Source organism: Aquarana catesbeiana, linkage group LG08 (assembly GCF_042186555.1).
Source record: "Aquarana catesbeiana isolate 2022-GZ linkage group LG08, ASM4218655v1, whole genome shotgun sequence".
Classification (NCBI taxonomy): domain Eukaryota; kingdom Metazoa; phylum Chordata; class Amphibia; order Anura; family Ranidae; genus Aquarana; species Aquarana catesbeiana.
The window spans coordinates 72609212-72632220 of NC_133331.1; the positions used below are offsets into that span (position 1 = coordinate 72609212).

Consider the following 23009-nt stretch of genomic DNA (forward strand, 5'->3'; position numbering starts at 1 on the left):
CTTGAACTGACCCAGCATATTCTTGGTGAACAAAAAAAACGTAGTGTCAAAGCTGTTAAAGTTCACCTTTCCTTGTCAAAAGAAGTTTATTGAGTATACAATGTTATAAAGATACATAAAGTAAGTTTACAAGGATCTATAAAGTAAGCTCATTGTTTTACAGTAGGGTTTATATAGGTAAATATCATGAAATTTCAAATATTAAACATTGGGTTCACGTAAACCTAAATTAAAGATATATATCATTTCCTTAGTTACTTTTGTAGGTATTTAAATGATTTATACCTACTATACATATTGTTTACAAGTAGAGTGTATATAGGTCAAATAAATTCTGATAATGAGCTTTAATCGTAAGGTGGAGAAAAGGAAAGAGAAAGAAGAAAAAGGGTTGAAAGGTAGAGGTATGGTCCACAAGGTTGTCCCACTCATCAGTTTATTATTCTTTTTAGTTCTCTTTGAAGCCTTAGAATGGGTGTCTCTGTAAGTCATTTAATCTGTTACCATGGCAACAGGACAGAGTCATTGAAGTTTGACAGGAACTGTTGTTTTATCCAAGGATGCCAAAGTTTTTCAAATTTTGGAATTTGATTTTGATCGATGGCTACCATCTTAGCATGGGACATTGTATTATTCATTCTGTGAATTGTTTCTGCTAGTACCAATGTAGGAGATTTCCATGCCTTGGCCACTGTTTGTTTTGCAGCCGTTATTAGTTGGATCATAAGTTTGAATTGAGAGAGTGTTAACCATTCCGGTTTTAGATTAAGTAAAGTTAAATATGGATCTGGTTGTATTATTTTTTTAAATATTTTAGATGCAATCACGAAGACTTCCTTCCAGAAGGTTTGGATTACTGGGCATGTCCACCATATGTGTAAATATGTGCCTATTTCTGGGCATCCTCGAAAACAAAGAGCTGAGGTATTAGGCGAATATTTTGCCACTCTAGCGGGTACAAGGTACCAGCGAGTTAGGACTTTATAATTTGTCTCCAGTGCTAAGATGTTGGGTGAAGATGACTTAGATGTGAGCCATATGTTAGACCAGTCCGTGTCTTCTAAAGTTCGTCCCAGGTCCTCCTCCCACCTCTGAACGTAAGAGGGTCTATTAAGATTTGGTACTCCATATAATTGATTATAAAGTGATGAAATTGTACCTTTAGCAAATGGATCTTTTGTACAGATTGATTCAAAAATGGATAATTGGGATAATGGTGTATCCCCCTTTAGGAATGGTGTATAGAAATTTTTGATTTGGAGATATCTAAATATCTCAGAGTTTGGTAGATCATATTTTTCTCTAAGTGATGGGAATGAAAGGAATGATTTAGATGCTATGAAGTCATTTAGTGTCTGAATGCCTGATGTTGTCCAAGCTTTAAAAGAATTTGGGTAGATCCATGCCGGATAAAAGGCCGGATTTCTGATAAAAGAAAGGAGAGGATTGTGTGGAGATTGTAACTGATATTTGGTTTGTAGTTTATCCCAGAGAGATAAGAAGTGTTTAGTTATGGGATTATGAATTTTAAAGCGGTCTTTAGGATCAAGCCATAATAAATTTGATATTAATACAGGGTCATTTTCTGAAGCCTCTATAAATACCCATAATGGGATTTCCTGTTTTGCATGGTATTTGGACAGACTGGCCAAATGTGCCGCTCTGTAGTAGTTAGTAAAATTAGGGTATCCCAGGCCTCCTTTATTTTTGGGAAGATGTAGTGTGTGTATAGGTATACGTGGTTTAGAAGAGCCCCATATAAACGAAGTTGTTCTTTTTTGTACTATTCTCAAAAAATAGGAAGGAATTGGAATAGGGAGGACTCTGAATAGATAAAGCAATTTGGGTAGAATAGTCATTTTGATTGCATTAATCTTCCCCATCCAGGATAAAGGAAGTTGCGACCATTGTTTTATTAGATTTGTGATCTGTCTTAATACAGGAGGATAATTGGTTGAGAATAAGTCAGAATGAGAGGCTGTTAAATGAATTCCAAGATATGGGATTGATTTTTCTGCCCATGTGAATGGGAGTGCAGCCCTAGCCGGGATCAATTCCATGTTTGTGAGTGAAATATTAAGCACTAGGCATTTCTTAGGATTAATCATAAGGCCGGATAGGGCTGCAAATCCATCAAGAGCTGGTATTAAGTTAGGACCAGAGACCTGTGGTGATGATAGAAAAAGTAATATATCGTCTGCAAATATACATAATTTGTGTGTAATACCTCCTACTTCAATGCCAGTTATAGTTTGGTTTGTTCTGATATATTGGGCCATGGGTTCGAGTATAAGGGCAAATAATAAGGGAGATAATGGGCAACCCTGTCGGGTACCTCTTTCGATATTAAGGCTTCAGATTTGTATCCAGCATATTTTATATAGGCTTTGGGTTTATTATATAATGCTTTGATCCATGTTAAAAAGTGGGGTCCAAAACCCCATTTTTGTAATGAATATTGCATATATTGCCAGGATACTGTGTCAAATGCCCTCTTAATATCGAGAGATAGAAAACATAAAGGGATTTTCCGTTTTTTAGCAATATGTGCCAATAACACTGCCCTGCGTATATTATCGCCTGCCTGTCTATTTGGCATGAAGCCTACTTGATCTCTATGTATTAATTTTCCTATAATGCTATTGAGGCGTTTTGCTATTATTTTTGCTAATAATTTAATATCGAGGTTTAACAGAGAGATAGGCCGATAATTCACACAGGAAGTATCATCAGAAAGGGGTTTTGGGATCATACAAACAATTGCCATTAGTGTTTCTTGCCGAAAAGAATGTCCATCTAGAAGTTTGTTAAAAGTTTCAGTGAGAATGGGAGAGAGTATTTCTGAGAATGTTTTATAGTATAAAGCCGAGTAGCCGTCTGGGCCTGGTCTTTTGTTAAGTTTTAGGTCTTTTATGGCGTTAGCAACTTCATCTATAGTTATAGGCTCATCCAAACTGCTTTTTTGATTCTGAGATAACTCAGGTAAGGTTATTTTTGAGAAGAAGGATTCAGCCTCTGTAGAATTAAATTCATTGTTTGTCTTGTATAAAGTTGCGAGATGTGAGTGAAATTTATGGACTATTTTAACTGGATTACAAGTGTAAACATTTTTTGATAATTTCAAACGTATTGGTTTGAAAGATTTGTTAGTTGAATTTAATGCCCGAGCCAAATATGTACCTGGTTTGTTTGTATTCATGTAGAAATTGTGTTTGGAGCGTTTGAGGGATTTATCAACTGACTCAGTGAGAAATAGATCGTATTCCAATCTAGATTTTTCCAGATGAGATTTTGTACTCTGAGATGGATTATCTTGAAATGATATGTAGGCTGCATTAAAATTGAGTTCTAGTTTTTTTGCTAGATTTTTGCGTTCCCGTTTAAATAGTGCCATTTGTCTTTGTATTGTACCACGCAAGATAGGCTTATGAGCTTCCCACAGTGTTATTGGGGAGATGTCTGTTGTATTATTAATTGATATGTATTCCTTTAAAGCTTGTTCAATGGCCATCTGATGTAGTGGGTGTTTGAGCATTATGTCCGGTAAGTACCACGTTGGGTCATGCGCTTTTGGTATGGCTGAGGCTATAGTAGTGTATACTGCATTATGGTCAGACCACGGAATCGGAATTATATCTGATGCAATAATTTCTGGTATCATTCCTATTGTTAGAAAAATATGATCTATTCTGGTGAAGGTTTCATGAGGGTGCGAGAAATAAGTGAATTTCTTTTTCATTGGGTTACTTTCTCTCCATGAATCTACCAGATTGTATTTGGAAAGAAGTTGAGAAAAAGGTAATCTAGAGGTTATTTTGGATGGTGTAAAAGGTGATTTATCTAGAAATGGGAGGAGGACCTGGTTCGAATCCCCACACATTATCACTGTTCCTATTTTGTGTGTATTAATCACTTGTAATATATGTGAGAGGAATGGTGTAGGTTGTTTGTTAGGAGCGTAGTAGGAAATCACCGTGATTGCTGTATCCATTATATAACCCATGAGTATCAGGTATCTACCTTCTGGGTCTTTAATTTCTGATGATAAGGTGAATGGTGTGGATCGGTGAAATGCAATTAGAGTTCCCCTTTGCTTGGTACAGGCAGAAGCCGTGTAAATTTGTTGATAAAAAGGAGAAATATATTTTGGAGTAGAATCTTTGGTGAAGTGTGTTTCTTGGAGGCATACTATGTGAGCCTTCTTGTTATGGAAAGTACGGAAGGCTTTGGTCCTTTTTTGAGGGACATTTATTCCCTGAACATTCAGGGAAAGTATATTCAGTGGTGCCATGGCAATAGATCAAATAGTTTTGACTTACTTTTTGTTATGCAGAGCTGACTGCGCAGATCAACCTGTGTGGACTGAAGAGATGAATAGATAGAAAAGAAACCAGTGAATTCTGGAGTAAAGAGTAAACAAAAAACATATGAGATTAGATGATACATTGTATAAATTATTTTTTGCAAGTAATCACAATTTACCCGTGAAAGAGAATAAATATCTCTCTCAGGGGAATAAGTGCCTTCGTCACACTCCCACATAATATGGTTGGGAGAATGAGGAGGGCTAATGGGGGTACACGGATCTTCCGCTTACAGGAGAGAAGTGCTATGTCAAAAGACATCAAAATGATGTTTCATTAGTTGGAGTACAGAATATAGTTTTTGTTGAAATTATTTATTCCAGGGTGGTTGTATATGGTTAGTCTTGCCCTAGGCTAAATAATTCAGTTAGAAAGGTACTGTTAATAACTTTGGTATTGATGAAGATAGTTTGAATTATTTTGGGATTTTAACCCTTTTAGAGTAAACAATTACATATTTTATTCATATGTAACTGTTTAGATATGTTTACTCATAAAATTGAGGTTGTATTGCTTCAGATTAGAATAAACAAAAACATAATTCTAGGAACTAGTTAGGTAATAATATATTTGTTTTAAGAAAAGAAAGAAAAAAAAAAAAAAAAAAAAAAAAGCTTCCATTACTTCTGGATTATTGAACATATTTGTCCTAAAAAGTAATAAATCTATTGTTATTACCTGATAATATATAACCGAACAAGAATTTCCTTATTTCACTTATATATTCTAAGGCTATATGAATCAGAAGTAATAAGAAATATAACTGGAATGTAACATGATCCCACACAGTGTGTGACTATCAGAATGCAGTTACATTCAGTTATAAATAAAGGTTTTTTATAGAGAACCATCTCTTAGTATAATAAATGAAGAGATATCAGGAATTAGCATGTCAGTCCATTGAATCTTCTTGGTCCATGGATGATGTGGCATAACGGCCTCTTTTGTGAGAATGATGATTCCCATTTTGTTCTGGAATTTTCTGGGTGTTGCCTGAAGGTGAAGATGATGTCATTCTTCTGCGTGTGGGAGTGTTGCTGCTTGTGGGTTCTGTCAGATTTAATTTTAAAAGGGTTTGTTGTAGTTCATCTGCTGATCTGCTTCTGTAAATTGTACCTTGGTAGTTAAATCTGACTGAAAAGGGGAAGCCCCATTGATACATAATGTTGTGGCGTTGCAGTTCCATTAGTTGGGGTTTCATGGATCGTCTTTTAGTAATAGTAAGTTGGGATAGGTCAGCAAAAATTTGATAATTGTGTCCTTGAAAATTAAGTTCCTTTTTTTCTCTTGCAGCAATTAGTATTTGTTCTTTCATTCTGTAATAATGAAATTTTGTGATTATATCACGTGGGGGTTCATCTTTCTTTTTGGCTGTGAGGGCTCTGTGTACTCTGTCCAGTTCTAAATGTTCAATAGGGATATCTGGCTTTAGTTCTTGTAATAGAGCAGTAATAGTAGATTGCAGGTCTGTCACAGTTTCAGGTATTCCCCTTATGCGCAAGTTTGAACGTCTGGCTCTATTTTCGTAATCTTCGAGCTTAGTTTGAAGTATTAAATTCTCTTTTTTTAATTGTTCCAATTCTGTTATATTTTCTTGGGTTGTAATTTCAATTTCATCCATTTTTATTTCTAAGGCTGCGGTGCGGTTTCCCAGCTCTCTTATTTCTTTGGTTAGGCTGTTTGTTATTTGGTCTGAGGTTTGTTTTAAAGCCTTATGAAGCATCTTTTCAAATTGTAATAATATTACTGGGGATACTGAGGAGGCTTGTGGAGAAGTTTGTGAGAGGATTTGTTCTGTATCTGACTCAAATGGAGAGTCTTGCTGTGACATTTTCTGTCTGTGAGAGCGCCCTGATGTTGTATCTTGTGAGGTGACTGGAGCTGCTTCAGCTGCAGTGAGTGCCTGTGAGCTCTTTGTGAGGTGATTTTTATTTCTACCACGGTTTCCTCCCAGTACCATATTTCCTGCCCAAACTTTAACAGTTTGTTCCCTGGGGCAAAAAGGTTCAAATGGATACCTTTTGAGCCTGCAGGCTCCGCTTTGTCCTTCTCTTCTCTCCTCAGCGGTGTGGAGCTATAACAATGCATGTCTGCTCCGCTAGGCTCCGCCTCCTGCCCCTCCAAAGTTCACCTTTCTTTGGCGTGTATTCTTTACTTCCTTATTTTAATGTCAACCCAAAATCTATTTTGCATGTTTGGCACAGGACCTGGAAGATTGTGGCAATTACTGTAGTAGGCCAACCACTACAGTGATTTTCAGCTTCCCAGTGGCCCCTAAGGTATGACATACTGTATACCGTAAAGTAAATATGCAGTTAAAGCGGAGTTCCACTCAAAAGTGGAACTCCCGCTTATCTGTCATCACCCCCCCTCTCCGGTGCCACATTTGGCACCTTTCAGGGGGGAGGGGGGAACGGGTACCTCGGAAGTTTTGCCCCCCCTCCTCCTTCCTCTACCACTGGGCCAATTAGAAAGCACAGCGCACTCCGCGCATGCACAGTAGGGAACCGTCTGTGAAGCCGAAAGGCTCCACTGACGGTTCCCCTTAACAGCAATGGCAGCGGCAGCACCCGACAGCCGATCTGAAAATAGGCTGGGGTGCCGACATCGTGGGAACCCTGGACAGGTAAGTGTCCTAATATTAAAAGTCAGCAGCTACAGTATTTGTAGTTGCTGACTTTACATTTTTTGTGGGGGGGTTGGACCTCCTCTTTAAGATCATACTTAGAATTCCGTAGACGTGCAATTAGTTTCGGTCCGAATCCAAATTCGGACAAATTTTTTGGTTATTCAGAGATTCGAATGTATCCGAACCTTCTGAATGAAATAATAATGAATAGTAATAAATTTAGTTCAAATTCTTTAACCACTTCAGCCCTGGAAGGATTTGCCTCTTTCCTGACCAGGCCATTTTTTGCGATATGGCACTGCGTCGCTTTAACTAACAATTGCGCGGTCGTGCGACGTTGCACAAAATCAAAATTTATGTCCTTTTTTTCCCCACAAATGGAGCTTTCTTTTGGTGGTATTTGATTACCTCTGCAGTTTTTATTTTTTGCTCTATGAACAAAAAAAGAGCGACAATTTTGAAAAAAACACAATATTATGTAGGTTTTGCTATTATAAATATCCCAACATTTAAAAAAAAAAACTAATTTTTTCCAGTTTAGGCCAATATGTATTCTTCTACATATTTTTGGTAAAAAAATCGCAATAAGTGTATATTGATTGGTTTGCACGAAAGTTATAGCTTCTACAAAATAAGGGATAGATTTATGTCATTTTTATTACTATTATTTTTTTTTACTAGAAATGGCGGCGATCTGTGATTTTTATCAGAACTGCGACATTGCTGCGGACAGATCGGACACTTTTGACACCATTTTGGGACCACTGATATTTATACAGCGATCAGAGCTAAAAATAACCATTGATTACTGTATAAATGTCACTGGCAGGGAAGGGGTTAACACTAGGGGGCGTTCAAGGGGTTAACTGTGTTCCCCAAGTGTGTTCTAACTGTAGGGGGGCTGAGACTGACTAGGGGAAGAGAGAGATCGGTGTTCATACATACTATGAACACACAATCTGTCTCCTCTCCCCTGAGAGAACCGGGATTTGTGTGTTTACACACACAGATCCCGGTTCTCGCTCTGTCACAAGCGATCGCAAGTGCAGGTGCATCGGCTCAGAAGACACGCACGAAGCCAGCGGCTGCATCCTTAACAACCGATGGCTCATCAGCTGTCAGCGGGCTTCCCCACTGACAGCTGAAATGTAAACAAACCAATACTGGCAATAGAAAACTAAAGAAAAACAGTGTTGGGTCCCCCCCCCAATCTGTACCAGGCCTATCGGGTCTGCTATGGATTCTAACGCCCAAAAAAGACGGCACCGGGTCCGCCTAAAAAATCAATACCAGACCCTCCGCGCATGCAGCCTGGAAAGAGGAGGGGACGAGTGATTTCCCCCCACCTGAGCCAACCAGGCCACATGCCCTAAACATGGGGGGGGGGGGTGCATGTTGATGGGGACAAGTGTCTCTTCCCCTCAACCCTAGGCTGTGGTTGTGGGGGTCTGCGGGCAATGGACCTACATCAGGGAACATTTTTTTTTTCTTAAATAAAGGACTTGTCAAAAACCGTCTATTCAGCAATAAATAAATAAATAAATAAAGAAAGAAAGAAAGAAAGAAAGAAAGAAAGAAAGAAAGAAAGAAAGAAAGAAAGAAAGAAAGAAAGAAAGAAAGAAAGAAAGAAAAAAACAAAAAACAAAGCCAAAAAAAAGGCATTCAAGAGTTTACAGTATAGTCTCCTGAATGCCTGACAGAGGCTGTCTAGCAGCACTCTGAAAATTGATCCACCATGGATCACTTTTCAGAGAATAGGCAGATAAATCTCTTTTCACTGGTGTGATCACATTAAGGCTGGCCATAGATGCCTCATTTTTTTTCGATTAGCCAGATGGTCAAAAAAAAAACCTGCTATTGTATTCTGACAGTGAGACTCCTCAGCTGTCAGAATACATTTATCAGTGGCTGCAGCCAGCTAATCGAGAAACATTTTCAATAGAAGTCGATCATTAGACCAACTTCTGTTGAGCGGGTACAGCTATATACAAATTTTCCCAATTTTATCATGTTACAACCAAAAACATAAATGTATTTTATTGGGATTTTATGTGATAGACCAACACAAAGTGGCACATAATTGTGAAGTGAAAGGAAAATGATAAATAGTTTTTAACATTTTTTTTACAAATAAATATCTGAAAGGTGTGGCGTGCATTTGTATGTAGCCCCCTTTACTCTGATACCCCTAAATAAAATCTAGTGGAACCAATTGCCTTCAGAAGTCACCTAATTAGTAAATAGAGTCCACCTGTGTGCAATTTAATCTCAGTATAAATACAGCTATTCTGCGAAGCCCTCGGAGGTTTGTTAGAGAACCTTAGGGAACAAACAGCATCATGAAGGCCAATGAACACACCAGGCAGGTCAGGGATAAAGTTGTGGAGACATTTAAAGCAGGGTTAGGGTCTAAAAAATATTTCAAGCTTTGAACATCTCACGGAGTACTGTTCAATCCATCTTTCAAAAATGGAAAGAGTATGGCACACCTGCAAACCTACCAAGACATGGCCGTCCACCTAAACTGACAGGCCGGGCAAGGAGAGCATTAATCAGAGAAGCAGCCAAGAGGCCCATGGTAACTCTGGAGGAGCTGCAGAAGATCCACAGCTCAGGTGGGAGAATCTGTCCACAGGACAACTATTAGTTCTGCACTCCACAAATCTGGCCTTTATGGAAGAGTGGCAAGAAGAAAGCCATTGTTGAAAGAAAGCCATAAGAAGTCCCTTTTGCAGTTTGTGATAAGCCATGTGGGGGACACAGCAAGCACCTGGAAGACGGTGTTCTGGTCAGATGAGACCAAAATTTGACTTTAAAAAACTAAAAGCAACGTTCTATGTGTGGCGGAAAACTAACACTGCACATCACCCTGAACACATAATCACCACAGTGAAACATGGTGGTGGCAGCATCATGTTGTATGGATGCTTGTCTCCTTAGCAGGGACAGGGAAGCTGGTCAGAGTTGATGGGAAGCTGGACTGGACCAAATACAGAGCAATCTTAGTAGATAACTTGTTAGAGTCTACAGAAGACTTGAGACTGGGGCAGAGGTATACCTTTCAGCAGGATAACGACCCTAAACATACAGCCAGAGCTACAATTGAATGGTTTAGATCAAAGCATATTCATGTGTTAGAATGGCCCAGTCAAACTCCAGACCTAAATCCAATTGAGAATCTGTTGCAAGACTTGAAAATTGCTGTTCTCAGATGCTCTCCATCCAATCTGACAGAGCTTGAGCTATTTTGCAAAGTAGAATAGGCAAAAATCTCTAGATGTGCAAAGCTGGTAGAGACATCCCTAAAAAGACTTTCAGCTGTAATTGCAGTGAAAGGTGGTTCTACAAAGTATTGACTCAGGGGGGACTGAATACAAATGCACACCACACTTTTTACATATTTATTTGGAAAAAAAATTGAAACCCATTTATCATTTTCCTTCCACTTCACAACTATGTGCCACTTTGTGTTGGTCTATCACATAAAACATGATAACATGACAAAGTGTGGAACATTTTAAGGGGTATGAATACTTTTTGAAGGCAGTGTATTGTTTAAAATTTTATGGTCAGCTTAGGAGTATACTAGACACAACTATGTAGGTATGAATTGTTGATTATTGTGGATCTTACCTCTTTGCAGTGGGTCAGTGGTCTCCAAAGCCAGCAGCTTCTTGAGAGCCTTGGTGCGATTACTCTGTGCATATTTAAGGAGGGGCAGCTCCTGAACCCTGTGGGAACAGATTGCATTTATTGTGTGCACAGGATGTATAGTCGCAGAAAAGTCATTAGTAAAGAGAACAGAAAGGAAATGTAAGAAATGGTAGCAGATAATATTTTTTGGGGGTTGTAATATCTTAGACATTTCAGTCTCTCAACTTTTTTTTTCCCCTGAGGGAACCCTTATAATAATTTTCAGGGCTCAAGAAATCCCTGCTAGAAAAGATCATAGATTTTAACACCTATATCCACTTGACCGCTTTAAGATTTACCCTCTTCATGACCAGGCCAATGTTTGCTATATAGCACTGCGTTACTTTAACTGACAATTGCACAGTCATGCAGTGCTGTACATATATGACATTTACCGTAAGTCATTTTTGTTCCCCCACAAATAGAGCTTTCTTTTGGTGGTATTTGATCACCACTAGGTTTTTTTATTTATTGTGATGTAAACAAAAAAATGCCTGACAATTTTGAAAAAAAAAAAAAAAAAAAATAATATTTTTTACTTTCTACTATTAAACATATCTAATAAAAAAATGTAAAAATCAAATTTCTTCAAAAATTTAGGCCGATATATATTCTGCTACGTATTTTTGGTAAAAAAAATCCCATGCAGCGTATATTGATTGGTTTGTGCAAAAGTTATAGCGTCTACGCACTATGGGATATATGCTGGAATTTTTATTTATTTATTTCATTTTATACTAGTAATGGCGGCAATCAGCGACTTATAGCGGAACTGCGATATTGGGGCGGACAATCTGACACTAACTGACATTTTTGACACTTTTTTGGGGGGAACCAGTGACACTTATAGAGTGATCAGTGCTAAAAATATGCACTGTTACTGTACTAATGAAGCTGGCTGGGAAGAGGTTAAACCTCCAGGGTAAATGTGTGTCTAACCAGTGTTTATGTGTACACACTGCGATGCCTTTACTAAGGGAAGTGCTGGATTTTATTCCCTGCTTTGCAGGGAAACAAAATCCAGCACATCTCACTGACAGGACAGAGCTCTGTATTGTTTACATAGGCAGAGCTCTGTTCTGTGTCTCTCCTTGACGATCAGCAGGTGTCGGCGGACACCCATTGGCTGGCACCCACTGATCAGCTTCTGCTGTGCCTTTTGTGTCTGCGTGCATCCCCTATGTATAAGTGCTTATTCACGTATATGTACATGATTCTGCACAGAACAGTAAATCTGCTATAGGGCAGTCGGGAAGTGGATATAAAGGTCTTCAAACTGGGTTTCTACCCCTAAAAAAAATAATCATCAAAAAAGTAGTAATACTGTAGATAGTATTAGCATACCTCCCAACATTTTGAGATGGGAATGAGGGACACCTACTAGCAAATGTATGTAGGCATAGGACACGCCCCCTGCCACACCCCCTGAAAGGAGAATTACCCAAAAAAAAAAAGGTTAATTAAATCCACAAGTGTTTTTTTTTACCACTACTATTCCATTATATTGGCTTTTAAAATTTACAAATGCAGCAAATTAGAATATGGATGAAAGGTTTATCACTGGGAAACTCTTTTTGAAAGATAAAAAGTGCATTTTATATACAACTATATATATCAGAACAAAATGAGGGACAAATGAGGGGGAGGGACATTGCTCAAAATCAGGAACAATCCCTCGAAATCAGGGACAGTTGGGAGCTTTGTATTAGTTTGAGGGGAATCGTCACTATATAGCAGAAAATAACCCTGGAAAGAAAAAAATGATTATTTTTAGATCCCTACCCCCCCCCCCCAAAAAAAAAAGAATGACCAGAGTTAGACTACCAACCCCTTAACCACTTGCCGCCCGCCATATAGCAAAATGATGGCGGCAAAGTGGTTTCAATATCCTGACCGGACGTCGTATGACATCCGGCAGGATATCAAGCTGCTGCGCGCCCGCCAGGGGTGCGCATCGCGGCGATCATTGTTGTGGGGTGCCAGTCTGACACCCCGCAACACTGATCTAGGTAAAGAGTCTCTCTGATGGAGAATCTTTACCATGTGATCAGCCGTGTCCAATCTCGGCTGATCACAGTGTAAACAGGAAGACAGACGCGAGTAGAGGAGAGCTGATCGGCTGCTCCTCTGATGGGGGGGGTCTGTGCTAATCGATTATCAGCGCAGCCCCCCCAGGATGCCCACACTGGACCACCAGGGACACCACTAGGACCACCAGGGATGCCACTACTAGTCACCACCAGGTATGCCACCATAGACCACCAGGGATGCCAATAAGTGCCCACAATGGATGCCAATCAGTGCCCACAATGGGCATCACTAATTGGCAGGCATTATTGTTTGGTACTGATTGGCATCCATCAGTAACATTTTTTAGTGTATAGTGCCACCTATCAGTGCCCATCCATGCCTATCCGTGCCACTTATCAGTGCCCATCTGTGCTGCCTGTCAGTGCCCATCTGTGCCACCTATCAGTGCCCATCCGTGCCACATATCAGTGCCCATCCGTGTCACCTTTCAATGTCCACCCGTGCTGCCTTTCAGTGCCCATCAGTGCTGCTTATCAGTGCCACCTATCAGTGCCCATCAGTGCCGCCTATCAGTGCCGCATATTAGTGCCCATCATCAGTGTCCATCAGTGCCACCTCATTAGTGCCAACTCATCGGTGCCCATCAGTGCCGCCTTATCAGTGCCCGTCAGTGCAGCCCCATCAGTGCCCATGAGTGAAGGAGAAAAATTACTTATTTACAAAGTTTTATAATAGAAACAAAAAAATTTGGGGGATTTTTTTATTTGTTTAGCAGAAAATAAAAATCCCAGAGGTGATCAAATACCACCAAAAGAAAGCTCTATTTGTGGGAACAAAATGATAAAAATTTTGTTTGAGTACAGTGTAGCATGACCGCGCAATTGTCATTCAAAGTGCGACAACGCTGAAAGCTAAAAATTGGTCTGGGCAGGAAAGTGTATAAGTGCCCTGTATTGAAGTGGTTAATATAAATAGTCTCATAGAACCACATGAAATAATGAGATAGTAACCAAAATACATACATCTTTATTAATTAACACATTAAAAGCATGAACATTTAAAAAATCTTGGCCAAGGATACAAAAACATATACTGGTACCCAGGGCTTTTTTTCTCAGAGAATAGGTGCTGGAACTCCCACCTACTGAGTCACTTCTTGTCTCTGCCCCCTACCCACCTCTGAGCAACATCTCTTGGTTCCACCCCTTACCCACCTCCTAGCACCGTCTTATTCAGAGAATACAGAGCCAAGTATGATTTTGTCATGCTATGCTAAAGTAATTTGTATGGAAATTGGTAATGATAACAATAAAAGCAGTACAATAGATCCCCAGCAGCAATATACCCCCCCAGCAACAATAGACCCCCCAGCAACATAGGACCCCTGCAACAAAATATCATCCGAGCAACAATAGAGCCCCGGCAGCAAGACCAGATCTCCCAGTGGCCAGCATCAATAGACTCTCCAGCAGCCAGAAACAATAGACCCCTCCATTAACAGTAGATCCCTTCCAGCAGCAGTAGATCCCCCACCAGCAATAATAGACCTTCCCAGCAACAACAGGCCACCACACAAAAAAAGATCCCCTCCAGCAACAATAGATCTTCCAGCAGCCAGCATCAGTAGACCCTCCAGCACACCCCAGCACCCCTTGCCATTAGATACATTTGGTGCTGGTGGTGCCGGAACTGCGTTCCCCCGCGTTCCCACTGAAAAAAAGCCTTGCTGGTACCAGTAATGCCGTGTACACACAGTCGGAATTTCCGACAGAAAAAGTCCGATGGGAGCTGTTGGTCGGATAATCTGACCGTGTGTATGCCCCATTGGACTTTTTCTGTCGGCATTTCCGACGGACTTAGAGAACATGCTCTAAATTTTTCCATCTGTAATGGCGACGGAGCTTGTCTCATTGGCAAGCCCGACCATGTGTACGCGGCATAACTGCCTCTGAATGCAAATAACCAGCATATACTTGAATACGCTCCAATAGGCTGGAGAGAGTCCACTAATAAATAAATTCCATGTACATACAAGGATCTTTTTCTCAGAGAATAGGTGCAGGTACTTCTCCCTTCTCAGTCACCCCTTGTCTCCGCCTCCTACCCACCTTTGAGCATGTTCCTTTGTACCACCCCCTAGCCACCCTCCAGTACCGCCGTTTAACCAAGTATCATTTTTTTTGGTGCAAAGTAATTTGTATGGAATTTGTTAATTATAACAAGAAATGCATTAAAATAGATACCTCCAGCAATTACAGACCCCACCAACAACAGATCCCCCAGAAACAATAGATGCCCCCACCAAAACAATAAATACACTTCACAACAATAGACCCCCTCCAGCAAAAATATATCTCCTAGCAGCCACATCAATAGACCCTTCAGCAGCCAGCAACCATGGAACCCTCACTCAACAGTAGACCCCCCCAGCAACAATAGACCCATCCCTCAAAAGTAGATCTCCCAGCAACAATGGACAGTTTTCTTAACCACTAGATGACCAGCTGCCGCAGTTTGGCTCGCCTGGGCAAATCGCTGTAGGTATACATCGGCCGCTAAAAGACCACTAGCGGGCACGCATGCACGCCCGTGGTACGACGATGCGCTTGCCCAGCAGCCGCGATGTTCGCCGGGGGACCCGCGATCACTCCTGAGAGTCACAGAAAGGAGATCTGTCAATGTAAACAGACAGATCTTCATTCTGTCAGGGGTGAGGAGACACATCTGTTGCTCATTCTAAGTATGAACAGCGATATGTCTTCTCCTTCAGGCAGTCCCATGCCCCCACAGTTAGAATCACTCCCTAGGACACGCATTTAACCCCTTGATCGCCCCCTAGTGTTAACCCCTTCCCTGCCAGTGACATTTATACAGTAATCAGTTGCTATTTTTAGCTCTGATAGCTGTATAAATGTCATTGGTCCCAAAAATGTATCAAAAGTGTCTGATCTGTCCGCCGCAATGTCGCAGTCCCAATAAAATCGCAGATCGCTGTCATTACTAGTAAAAAAAAATTAATAATAAAAATGCCATAAATATATCCCCTACTTGTAGACGCTATAACTTTTGTGCAAACCAATCAATATACGCTTTTTGCGATTTTTTTTTTTTTTTTACTAAAAATATATCTTTTTTTGTTTTTAGCACAAAAAAACGCAGAGGTGGTCAAATACCACCAAACGCAAGCTCTCTTTGTGGGAAAAAAAGGACCTCAATTTTGTTTGGGTAAAACGTTGCACGACCGTGCAATTGTCAGTTAAAGCGACGCAGTGACAAAAAAATGGTCTGGTCATTAAGGTGGCAAATCCTTCCGGGGCTGAAGTGGTTAACATTAGCAGGCAGTCCCAACTATAGACCCCTTCCAAGTGTAGATGGATGAAAAGATCTGGACAGCCGCACACCGGAATAAATTATATTCTTCTTTTACTTGTAAAGCAGGATCATGGGGTACATAGGACACCACTGTGGGTGGTACAGGACAACAGCTGACGCGTTTCACACTTACATGAAGTGCTTACTCATAGACCCCTTCCAGCGTCAATAGATCACCTAGCAGCCAGAATCAATAGATCCTCCAGCATGTCCCAGAACCCCCTACCATTACATACATGCAGTGCCAGAGGTGACGGAACTGCGCTTCCCCACATTCCCGATGAAAAAAAGCCCTATGTACATAGAGTCAGGTCCATAAATATTGGGACAACGACACAATTCTAATCTTTTTGGCTCTATACACCACCACAATGGATTTGTGGTGGTGCAGACCACCACAAATCCAGACTTTCAGCTTTAATTTGAGGGTATTTACATTCAAATCAGGTGAACGGTGTAGGAATTACAACCGTTTTTTATATGTGCCTCCCACTTTTTAAGGGACCAAAAGTAATGGGACAGATTAACAATCATCCATCAAATTTTCACTTTTTAATACTTGGTTACAAATCCTTTGCAGTCAATTACAGCCTGAAGTCTGGAACGCAAAGATATCACCAGACACTGGGTTTCATCCCTGGTGATGCTCTGCCAGGCCTCTACTGCAACTGTCTTCAGTTCCTGCTTGTTCTTGGGGCATTTTCCCTTCAGTTTTGTCTTCAGCAAGTGAAATGTATGCTCAATCAGATTCAGGTCAGGTGATTGACTTGGCCATTGCATAACATTCCACTTCTTTCCCTTAAAAAACTCTTTGGTTGCTTTCGCAGTATGCTTCGGGTCATTGTCCATTTGCACTGTGAAGCGCCGTCCAATGAGTTCTGAAGCATTTTGCTGAATATGAGCAGATAATATTGCCAGAAACACTTCAGAATTCATCCTGCTGCTTTTGTCAGCAGTCACATCATCAATAATTACAAGAGAACCAGTTCCACTGGCAGCCATACATGCCCACGCCATGACACTACCACCACAATGCTTCACTGATGAGGTGGTATGCTTTGGATCATGAGCAGTTCCTTTCCTTCTCCATACTCTTTTCTTCCTATCACTCTGGTACAAGTTGATCTTGGTCTCATCTGTCCATAGGATGTTGTTCCAGAACTGTGAAGGCTTTTTTAGATTTTGTTTGGCAAACTCTAATCTGGCCTTCCTATTTTTGAGGCTCACCAATGGTTTACATCTTGTGGTGAACCCTCTGTATTCACTCCGGTGAAGTCTTCTCTTGATTGTTGACTTTGACAAACATACACCTACCTCCTGGAGAGTGTTCTTGATCTGGCCAACTGTTGTAAAGGGGGTTTTCTTCACCAGGGAAAGAATTCTTCGGTCATCCACCACAGTTGTTTTCCGTGGTCTTCCGGATCTTTTGGTGTTGCTGAGCTCACCAGTGCGTTCTTTCTTTTTAAGGATGTTCCAAACAGTTGATTTGGCCACACCTAATGTTTTTGCTATCTCTCTGATGGGTTTGTTTTGTTTTTTCAGCCTAATGATGGCTTGCTTCACTGATAGTGACAGCTCTTTGGCTCTCATATTGAGAGTTGACAGCAACAGATTCCAAATGCAAATAGCACACTTGAAATGAACTCTGGACCTTTTATCTGCTCCTTGTAAATGGGATAATGAGGGAATAACACACATCTGGCCATGGGACAGCTGAGCAGCCAATTGTCCCATTACTTTTGGTCCCTTAAAAAGTGGGAGGCACATATACAAACGCATAATTCCTACACCGTTCACCTGATTTGGATGTAAATACCCTCAAATTAAAGCTGAAAGTCTGCAGTTAAAGCACATCTTGTTTGTTTCATTTCAAATCCATTGTGGTGGTGTACAGAGCCAAAAATATTAGAATTGTGTCAATGTCCCAATATTTATGGACCTGACTGTATATCTAGAATGCAATAGTAGGAACAGTTCCATGAGCGTGGACATAAAACCCAGCCAGCTATTAAAGGGGTTGTAAACCCTCGTTTTTTGTTTTTTTTTTAAATAACAAACATATCATACTTGCAAAAAAGAATAAAGGGGGGTGGTACGCTTATTCAATATAATGTGCCATAAAATAAAATAAACAAAACTAAATATGCAAACAAAAGTCCAAGTAAAGCCCAATGGTAGGAATCAGTTTATATAGAGATTGATATCTCATAAAAGGTAAATTGATAGGAGGAAAACAAAGCATCAAATTCCATATATAGAGAAAAAGCTTGCTCCAGAGGATAAATACTTCTTGTGTGAATGGCATATGGAGTGGATAGCTTCCTTTGGTTGGAAGGTATACATGTTTTGAGGTAGACAGGTGCGAATTTACAGTGATTTTACCGCACATTTCAGGAGTGAACGATGTGCTGCGAGTTTACTGCAAGTTCAATTGAAGCCTATGAAGATAAAATTCGCACTGCACCATAGGAATTCACATCGCACCCGCAGTCAACAAGCACAAGATCCTTTTTTTTTTTTTGCACCAAATTCGTAACGCATAGATGTGAACCAAAGCCATGGAATACTATGCTTTTTACATGACCTGCAAATCTGTGTGTTCCTAAACGCATCAAACCCGCTGTAAAATCGCATCAGTGTGAACCCAGGCTTAAGATCATTTTTTTAATATACCATTTAAAAATGCATGAACATCAAAATATAAAAGTTAGTGTGTCCAAAACATAATTCCCGTAACACCTTAATCACATATTCACCCTCCTTCCAGGATCTACTGTATTAGTAACATACACAGCTGTACCATTACACTAATTCCTAAGCCACCCATGATCACTTTTATTTTAAATGATCTTAAATCACCTAAATTAATTTAAAGTACAAATGGTCATGATTAATTAACCAATGTCATAGTATAGCTATAGTATACTGTATGTTGCTAATAAGGGCTTGAAGGAGGGTGAATGTGTGATTAAAGGAATACAACAATTAAGTTTTGGAACTACTGTCTATTATATTTTGGTGTTTTTATACAGTGCCTTGAAAAAATATTCATACCCCTTGAAATATTCCACATTTTATCATGTTACAACCAAAAAAACCTAAATTTATTTTATTGGGATTTTATGTGATAGAACAACACAAAGTGGCACATAATTGTGGAAGGAAAATGATAAATGCTTTTCAACATTTTTTACAAATAAATATATGAGTCAATACTTTGTAGAACCACCTTTCGCTGCAATTACAGCTGAGCTAGAGATTTTTGCCCATTCTACTTTGCAAAATAGCTCAAGCTCTTTCAGATTGGATGGAGGGCGTATATGAACAGCAATTTTCAAGTCTTGCCACAAATTCTCAATTGGATGTAGGTCTGGACTAGGGATGAGCTTCGTGTTCGAGTCGAACCCATGTTCGACTCGAACATCGGCTGTTCGATCGTTCGCCGAATTGCGAACGTTATGGGCCGTTCGCGCTAAATTCGTGTGGCGCGTCACGGCCCATAATTCACTGCGGCATCGCAGTGCATTGCTGGCTGATGATTGGCCAAGCATGCACTATGACCCGCATGCTTGGCCAATCACAGCGCTGTCAGTAGAGAGAGCTGTAATTGGCCAAAGCCAGGGTGGCTTTGGCCAATTATGGCTCAGGGGATTTAGTACACACCCCACACTATATAAGGCCGCCTGCACGGCGGCCCTGTGTAGTGTGTGTTCCGGTGTGCTGAGAGATAGAGAGAGAGAGAGACAGTGTCATTTGATTTGAGTTAGATAGATTAGGCAGAACAGTCAGTCAGTTAGCTGCACTTACAGTGTATTGTGTATATATATGCATCCCAGGTGTTGCATATATATATATACACTGTATTCAGTTTAGCTAGATCTGTTCCTGTTATCTTCTATCTAGACTATTTACATTTAATGCAGTGCGTCCTGCTCACAGTGTTCAGCTAGATCCGTTCCTGTTAAATTCCTACTGACCGGCAGGCTTGTCTGGTTACAGTATATAAAGCTACCTGAAGAAAATTACAGGTGTTCTATTTGATCCTATTAGTACCACGGTCAGGCAGCTAGACTATTTACATTTAGTACAGTGCGTCCTGCTCACAGTGTTCAGCTAGATCCGTTCCTGTTATCTTCCTACTGACAGGCAGGCTTGTCTGGTTACAGTATATAAAGCTACCTGAAGAAAATTACAGGTGTTCTATTTGATCCTATTAGTACCACGGTCAGGCAGCTAGACTATTTACATTTAGTACAGTGCGTCCTGCTCACAGTGTACAGCTAGATCCGTTCCTGTTATCTTCCTACTGACAGGCAGGCTTGTCTGGTTACAGTATATAAAGCTACCTGAAGAAAATTACAGGTGTTCTATTTGATCCTATTAGTACCACGGTCAGGCAGCTAGACTATTTACATTTAGTACAGTGCGTCCTGCTCACAGTGTACAGCTAGATCCGTTCCTGTTATCTTCCTACTGACAGGCAGGCTTGTCTGGTTACAGTATATAAAGCTACCTGAAGAAAATTACAGGTGTTCTATTTGATCCTATTAGTACCACGGTCAGGCAGCTAGACTATTTACATTTAGTACAGTGCGTCCTGCTCACAGTGTACAGCTAGATCCGTTCCTGTTATCTTCCTAATGACAGGCAGGCTTGTCTGGTTACAGTATATAAAGCTACCTGAAGAAAATTACAGGTGTTCTATTTGATCCTATTAGTACCACGGTCAGGCAGCTAGACTATTTACATTTAGTACAGTGCGTCCTGCTCACAGTGTTCAGCTAGATCCGTTCCTCTTATCTTCCTACTGACAGGCAGGCTTGTCTGGTTACAGTATATAAAGCTACTTGAAGAAAATTACAGGTGTTCTATCCCAGCTTAGTGCAGCTACAGGCCATTAGTATGTCTGGAAGGCCAAGAAGGAGAGGCAGACAGTCACAAGCCAATAAGAGAGGGCAAGCAGGCTCTGTGTCTAGTGCTGGTCGTGGAGACGGTGCATCCTCATCAGCACGTGGCCATGGGACACGCTTGGCCTTTTTTTCGGCAGCTGGCCATGTTGAGCCGCAACATGCGGAAGACTTGGTCGAGTGGATGACCAAGCCGTCCTCATCCTCCTCATCCTCTCTCACCCATGCCCAGGGTGCTTTGTCTGGCAAAGCAGCGGCCTCTTCCCTCAGCTCAATGTCATCAGTGACTCCTTCCCTAGCTCCACCATGTCCTCATGAGGATTCCCTCGAACTGTTTGACCACAGTGTTGGGTACATGCTCCAGGAGGATGCCCAGCGTTTGGAAGGCTCTGATGACGATACTGAGCTCGATGAAGGCAGTAACATGAGCGCGGACAGAGGGGGTGCCCAAGAAGGATAGCAATCTGGCAGTCATGCTCCCCCTGCTGCAGCATACTGCCAGGTTTGCTCCAGTGATGAGGAGGGAGGGGATGATGAGGTCACTGACTCAACGTGGGTGCCTGATAGGAGAGAGGAGGAGGAGGAGGAGGAGGAGGAGGAGGAGGAGGAGGAGGAGGCGGCAGCACATCACCAACGAGGCAGGATGCCCTCCAGGGGCCAGCCTAAGGGCAGCACATTGACTGCATCACACCCCAAAGCTCCACATGTGCAGGGCGCTGCAGTCTCTGCGCGTTATTCAAAAAGTTCTTTGGTGTGGGCCTTTTTTGAGACGAGTGCATCAGATCGCACCGCTGCTATTTGCAACATATGTCTCAAGCGTATCTCGCGTGGCCAAAATATCTCCCGCTTGGGTACCACATGCTTGACCAGACATATGTTGACCTGCCATGCAGTTCGTTGGCAAGCGTATCTAAAAGACCCACACCAAAGAACAAAGAGGATCTCTCCTTGCTCCTCATCAGCTGAGATTTCCAACCCCACTAGACCTTCAGTCCTCTCTGAGACCTGCAGTGAGAGGAATGAAGGTGTAGAATTAGGTGTGTCACAGCCAAGTACTTGTGGGCAATCTGCTTTTGGTACACCGACGTCAGATTGTACCAGGCAAATTTCCCTGCCCCAGCTGCTGCACCGCCGAAAGAAGTTTGCTCCCAGCCATCCACATGCCCAGCGGTTGAATGCTAGCTTGGCAAAATTGCTAGCACTTCAACTGCTGCCTTTTCAGTTGGTAGACTCTGCCCCCTTCCGTGAGTTTGTGGAATGTGCGGTTCCTCAGTGGCAGGTACCCAAACGCCACTTTTTCTCACGGAAGGCGATTCCGGCTCTCTACCGGCATGTGGAAGGCAATGTCCATGCCTCGCTGGACAGGGCGGTCAGCGGTAAGGTGCATATTACCGCTGACTCATGGTCCAGCAGGCATGGACAGGGACGTTACCTAAGTTTCACGGCGCATTGGGTGACTCTGCTGGCAGCTGGGAAGGATGCAGGACAAGGTGCAGTAGTGTTGGAGGTTGTTCCGCCACCACGCCTCCAAAATGCTGATTGTGACACACCTCTCTCCTCCACCCCCTCCTCTTCTTCTTCCTCCATGGCCTCTTCCTCGGAACCAGCGGTGCTCCGTAGGCGTTCAAGGGGCTACGCAAGTACGCAGGCCAAAAGATGCCATGCGGTGCTTGAGCTGGTGTGCTTGGGGGACAGGAGCCACACTGGGGCAGAGGTTCTGTCAGCTCTGCAGGGGCAGGTTCAGAGGTGGTTGACGCCACGCCAACTTAAGGCAGGAATGGTGGTTTGCGACAATGGCACCAACCTCCTCTCTGCCCTCCGACAGGGACAAATGACCCATGTGCCCTGTTTGGCTCACGTCCTTAACTTGGTGGTGCAGCGGTTCTTGGGCAGGTACCCGGGCTTACAGGATGTCCTGAGGCAGGCCAGGAAAGTCTGTGTGCATTTCCGCCGGTCATATAATGCCAGTGCTCGGCTGACGGACCTCCAAAAGGAGTTTAACCTGCCCAAGAA

At 41.7% G+C, this 23009-nt stretch overlaps 1 protein-coding gene across 1 annotated transcript in view; it reads right to left on the bottom strand.

Annotated features, from left to right (window-relative positions):
- LOC141106677 (transient receptor potential cation channel subfamily V member 5-like) overlaps window positions 1-23009 on the bottom strand; it is a 121048-nt gene that overhangs the window by 93041 nt on the left and 4998 nt on the right. The window contains exon 2 of the mRNA XM_073597616.1: window positions 10627-10724. Within this exon, the coding sequence (XP_073453717.1) occupies window positions 10627-10724 (98 nt within the window). The remainder of the gene's footprint in view (window positions 1-10626; window positions 10725-23009) is intronic.